Source organism: Marmota flaviventris, chromosome Y (genome assembly GCF_047511675.1).
Source record: "Marmota flaviventris isolate mMarFla1 chromosome Y, mMarFla1.hap1, whole genome shotgun sequence".
Classification (NCBI taxonomy): domain Eukaryota; kingdom Metazoa; phylum Chordata; class Mammalia; order Rodentia; family Sciuridae; genus Marmota; species Marmota flaviventris.
The window spans coordinates 5,670,847-5,676,664 of NC_092519.1; the positions used below are offsets into that span (position 1 = coordinate 5,670,847).

Sequence of the window (5,818 nt, forward strand, 5' to 3'; positions counted from 1 at the left end):
GCCCCCAATGAACCTCTTCCTCCAGCCACATCCCATCTGCCTCCAGCTGTCACTCAGTTAATCCCATCAGGTATTAATTCAATGGTTAGGTTAAGGCTCTCATGACCCAATCATTTCACCTCTAAACCTTCTTGCACTGTCTCACACATGAGTTTTTGGTAGACACCTCACATCCAAACCTTAACAACCATCTATCACAGAAGTCAACAAACACAAATATTAATTCTTTGATAAAGTAAGAAAATTGTTAAACCCCAACAATGCTGAACTTATACAAAGGATATAATAATTTTCAAATATCAGAAGTAAAAAGAAAAATTCACTGATGATTGTACCATTACTACAAAATAGTAAATTAGTATTATAATCAATTTCATGTCAACAATTTGAAAACTAATGTTAAGTGGGAAAAAAAATTAAACATATAAATAATCAAAAGAATACAAGAAATAGAAACTCAGAATACATATTTATTCATTTAAAAATTGCCTGATGTTGAATTATAGGAAATACTTAAAGATGAAATAGTACCAATCTTTCAGCTACTTGAGAGGGTGAGGTTAGAGGGACCCTGTTTTGAAATAAAGTTTAAAAAGGGATGGGGCTGAAGCTGAATAATGGAATGCTTGCATAGCAAGGATAGGTCTTGGATTCAATCTCCCATGCCAAACACACACCAATTAAAAAGGGGTGGGGGCTGGGGTTGTGGCTCAGTGGTAAAGCATTCCCCTCGCATGTGTGAGGCCCTGAGTTCAATCCTCAGCACTACATAATAAATAAGATAGAGGGATTGTGTCCAACTACAATTAAAAATTAAATATTAAAAAAGAGGAAGATGAAAATGTAGAAGAGGAAGAATTATTTCCCTTCTCATTTTGTGAGACAAATATTACCCTAAAAATAAAAAAAATGAAGATGTCATAGGAAATATATAAGGCAATATTCTTAAATAATATAGAAAAAAAAAAATCATTAATCACGTCACACCAACTCTAATGTACTAAGTATAATTATATCACTAAGTGTGATTTATTCCAGGGAATATATATATGTTACTATAGGAAAATTGATCAATGTTGATTCATATAACATTTATTTAAATGAATAGATTCTTTTCATTTTTTTTTCTATTTGGTACCAGGGATTGACCCCAGGGACACTTAACCATTAAGCCACATCTCCAGCCCTTTTAATATTTTATTTAGAAAGAGGGTCTCACTGAGTTGCTTAGGGCCTTGATAAATTGCTGAAGCTGGATTTGAACTCGTGATCCTCCTGCCTGAGCCTCCCCAGACACTGGGATTACAGACTTGTACCACAGTCCCTGGCTAAATGACTAAATTCTTAATTTGGAATCAATGGTAGATAAATAGTATGAAGGATAATTACTGATTCTATCTACATGTACATATAAAAATAATTTTTATAAAATTGTTATATATCATTTAAAACTCCCAAATTTCTCCTATGTCACTCATTTTTAATAGTTTATGCAATAATGAATGAATAGTATCTCTTTATAGAAGAGTATAAGTAACCCCATAGTTGTGAACTATTTTTTGAGGGGTGAGTACTGGGGATTGAACTCAGGGGCATGCAACCACTGAGCCACATCTCCAGCCCTATTTTATATTTTATTAGAGACAGGGTTTCACTGAATTGCTTTAGCACCTCACTGCTTCTGAGGCTGCTTTGAACTTGCAATCCTCCAACCTCAGCCTCCCTAGCTGCTGGGACTACAGGTGTGTGCTGCGGAACCCGATTTTTGAACTATTTTTGTCACCTCAAATTCATGTTAGTATAATACAATTTTGTGATGAACCTCCTATACCTATTTTCTAAAATCCACTTTGTATCCTGGATTTAAAATTAGAATTAGTTCTGAAGTGCAATAACATATATTGTGTCTTCCCATAAGTACTATAATAAAAATCTGGCCTAGATAATAGTATGGGTCCAAATGTGATATACTCCCATTGATCAAAATCTCTAAAAATTTGAAGAAAAATTTTAAAAAGGCACATTCATACTCTAAATACAAATTAAAATGTCTATAAATGGAAATCAAACATAAATACAAAGTAACAGATAGGCTGAGAGCTCTGTGAAATATGGGAAAGCACCTAGGTAAAGGCAGCCAAGTATATAAGCCCTGAAAGATAGCAGAGGTTAATAGTGAAGCGAACATGTGCTGCTACTAATGCTCTAAACAAAAATTATAGCTAGAATCAGCTACACATAAAAGGAAACCAAGAAAAATCTGTAAACTCATACTGTGGCTAGGATTTATATGGGGATCCTAGAATTAGAGAGCATAGCTTTGCAGCTAGGATCTTGGCCACTAGCTTAGAGACTAAATGTTTCTTAAGAAATTTATGTAAACCAGTGCTTTTCTTTTATGCTTCTGTTCTTAGGGATCAAGTGAAAGCAATATCAAATTCATTTATCTAGGAGATTTGAGCACATGAAAAGTAAAATATAAAAGAAAAAATTTTCTGCTCTAAATAAATTGGCAAACCAATTTGCAATCATATGGGAAAAATTAACATTAAAAACTTTAGCAATGTGAAAAAGTTAGCAGATACACTCACTTTCCTAGAAATGGAAATTACAAATAAATCAAATATTTTTAACTTAAATCTAACTAGAATGTTCAAGGAGATAAATGAAGGATTATAAAGAGTAAAAAGGTGACAGAGGAAAAAAAGAGGCACTAACTGAAAAAGGAAGAGTTGAATATGAAAAATTAGGTATTCTGGAAATTGAATATATGTTCATTCAATTATTTTAATTCAATATACTAATTATAGGTAAGACAGTAGAAAAGAGTACAAGTGAAAGTATAAAAGTTTTTCATAATACATGTTTTTAATTTTAGAACTGTTTTAGATTCACAGAAAATCACAATTATTATTAAGTTTTCTTACAGAGTACACAGTTCCCACATCTGGTTCCATGATTATTAACAGCTAACATTAATTCACTACATTTATTATTATTAATGAGCAATATCACTACACTGTTATTAACTAAAGGCCATTCCTCATTCAGGCATACTTAATTTTACAACTAACATTCTTTTGCTATTCCAGGATCTCACTCAGAGTTATATCATATTAAATCTAGTTCTCACATCTCTTTAGATCATCTTGGCTGTGAATGTTTGAGATTGCTTTTTTTTCAATATAGAAAAACAATTTTGAGAGGTACAGGTTAGATGTTTTGTAGAATTTCTTTCAATTGGTATTTGTCTGATAATTTTCATAGGTTTAGAATAGGATAATTGTTCTTTGGGGAAGATGACTGCGAACGCACTAGACGTTCACAATTGGCGCCCGAACAGGGACCCTGCTGGATTGACAGGAAGGGTAAGTTCTTTTTCTTTATATTACAGGGTGATGGGACAATCTTCATCTTCTCCTTTTTTAAATATTCTTAGGCATTCACTTGCTGTCTATGGTATTAATATTTCCCATTCTGATATAGAGATGTGTCTTAAGGTGGTCAGGGAATGGAATCCCTGGTTCCCAGAGGAAGGATCTATGGATGTGGATAATTGGAAACGGGTCCGTCACAATGTTGAAAAGGCCATGAGGCAAGGCGAAAAAATTCCGGTTCGGTTTTGGTCTATCTTGTCTATTGTATATACAATGTTTAAAGCTATGGAGGAAGAAAGGTTGATTGGCAATTTACAAAAGGAGCTAGCTCCCTCTATTCTAGATCTCCCTCTTGATATTAGTGAAAAAGAAGAGGTAGTAAAAGATACGCAACAATTGACTCATAATTCTTCACAAAATTCTGCTGATTTAACTGGTAATGATATGGAAAAGAAAACGAAAGTAAAAACGACGATTGATGATCGCTCCGTTTCGGAGCAATTCAAACTTGTTATGGAGGAAGTTCTGGGACGTCTTAATAAATTAGAAGCTAAAATGGACCCTAGGCCTTTATCGGGAACCAGGCCTTTATCGGGAACTAGGCCCTCTGCCCCTCCGGCCACCAACCCTTTTTTGGCAGCTTCTTTAAAGGCTGTCCAGGAAATGGACTCAGAACCTTCTGACGATGAGGACAAAACTCCCTTCTTTGCTTTTCCTATAATCAGGCCTGATCCAGCTAATGGAATGGCACAGCCACCTCGGTATGAGGGGATTGATATTGATCATATTGGCAGATTAAAAAAGGCAGTGACAATGTACAGACCTCAATCCCATTATGTAAAAGAATTGCTTAATGCTTTTGCTACTCATTACAATAATTTTGCTCCTGAGGATTGGAAGATTGTGGGCCGTGCTCTTCTACAGGAACCTGAATATCTTCAATGGCACATGTGGTTTTTAGAAGGATGTGCCACTAAGGCTAGAGAAAATGTTAACAGTCAAAACCCTGTTATTCGTGCCATAGGATACCCTATGTTATCTGGCACTGGTATGCATGATGACATTCAACATCAAATTAATATTCCTCCTGAGATTCATGAGCAATTGAAGTAAATAGCTTTAGAAGCTTGGGACAAAATTAGACCTACTGGAGAACACTATGGCTCATGGACAAAAGTTTCACAAAAACCCAATGAACCTTATGTAGAATTTTTGTCTAGATTAAAATTGACAATTGAATGAACCGTGGTAGGAGAGGCTGCCAGGCAACAATTACTATGTTTGCTGGCTTATGAAAATGCTAATGAAGATTGTAAACGAGCCAATTTACCGATTAAAGATACAGGAGATGTTCATACATACTTAAAGGTGTGCAAAGATATAACATCAGAATCGAGAAAGATGCAATTATTTGCTGAAACCATGGCCTCTACATGGCATGCTTTGCAGAATACTAATCGAAATTTGGCTAACATGAAGTGTTTTGGGTGCTGCCAGACTGGACATCTGAGGAAAAATTGTAAGCAAAAGAATGAAAAGGAAACTAGGGGACCCGGAATATGTCCTAAATGCAAAAAAGGTAAACATTGGGCTCGAGAATGTAGAACGAAAAATGCAGCCACTCTTGCAGTTCAGGGAAACGGTCCATCCAGCCAGACCCCAGGCCCTAGACAAATAAAGGGGGCAACACACAATCTTTTCCCTACAACCCGCAACCCAACATAGTGCCGCCATGGACATCCCAGCCTTAAGTGATTTTGATCTCCAGGGTGGTGCTATGCCTAAAAGAATACCTACAGGAATATTTGGGCCACTACCTCCAGGGATTTTCGCTTTGCTCACAGGACGCTCCAGCCTTAATGCTAAAGGTATTACTGTCCATTTAGGCATTATCTATGCAGACTATGAAGGAGAAATTCAGATTTTAATGTCTTCTCTTGCAAAATGTCAGGCCTGAGGGAGCTAAACTCTGCACACTCAAACCCCAACAGATGACCATAGAGGTAAAGTGCATATATGTACAAGAATACATACTATTTACATGATTCTTCAAAGTTGATATTAACTTTAATCTACTGTTTTTAATTTTTTTCAACTATAAAGTTATGCTTCTTTGTTTTTCCTTCCTTCAATTCTGTACTCTTTTGAAAGAGGTCATTATATGCAGCTCAAACTTAAGGAGTTGGCATGTTTTACCAAATTGATAGGTGTGTATGTATATAAATTACTTGGGGATTCTTCTATAGGAGGATTTGCCCCTTTATTTACTTCTTCAATAACAGGATGGATGCATGGATATTTAGCCTATACTTTGGGTTTTACTCCAATGGTACTTTATTTTTCAAACTGTTCCACATCTGACCATTAGGAGCTCTTTCAATTGACACTTATATCCTTCTGGCATACCCCTGTCAATATAAAGAAATTTTTGTTGTTGTTGT

The 5,818-nt window shown here is 35.5% G+C and overlaps 1 protein-coding gene across 1 annotated transcript; it reads left to right on the forward strand.

Moving 5' to 3' along the window:
* Window positions 1–3,488: 3,488 nt before the first annotated feature.
* On the forward strand, window positions 3,489–5,102 carry LOC139703553 (endogenous retrovirus group K member 7 Gag polyprotein-like). The gene is made up of 2 exons (XM_071607056.1): window positions 3,489–4,425; window positions 4,630–5,102. The coding sequence occupies exons 1-2, from the start codon at window positions 3,489–3,491 to the stop codon at window positions 5,100–5,102; spliced, it is 1,410 nt and encodes a 469-aa protein (XP_071463157.1).
* Window positions 5,103–5,818: the final 716 nt, after the last annotated feature.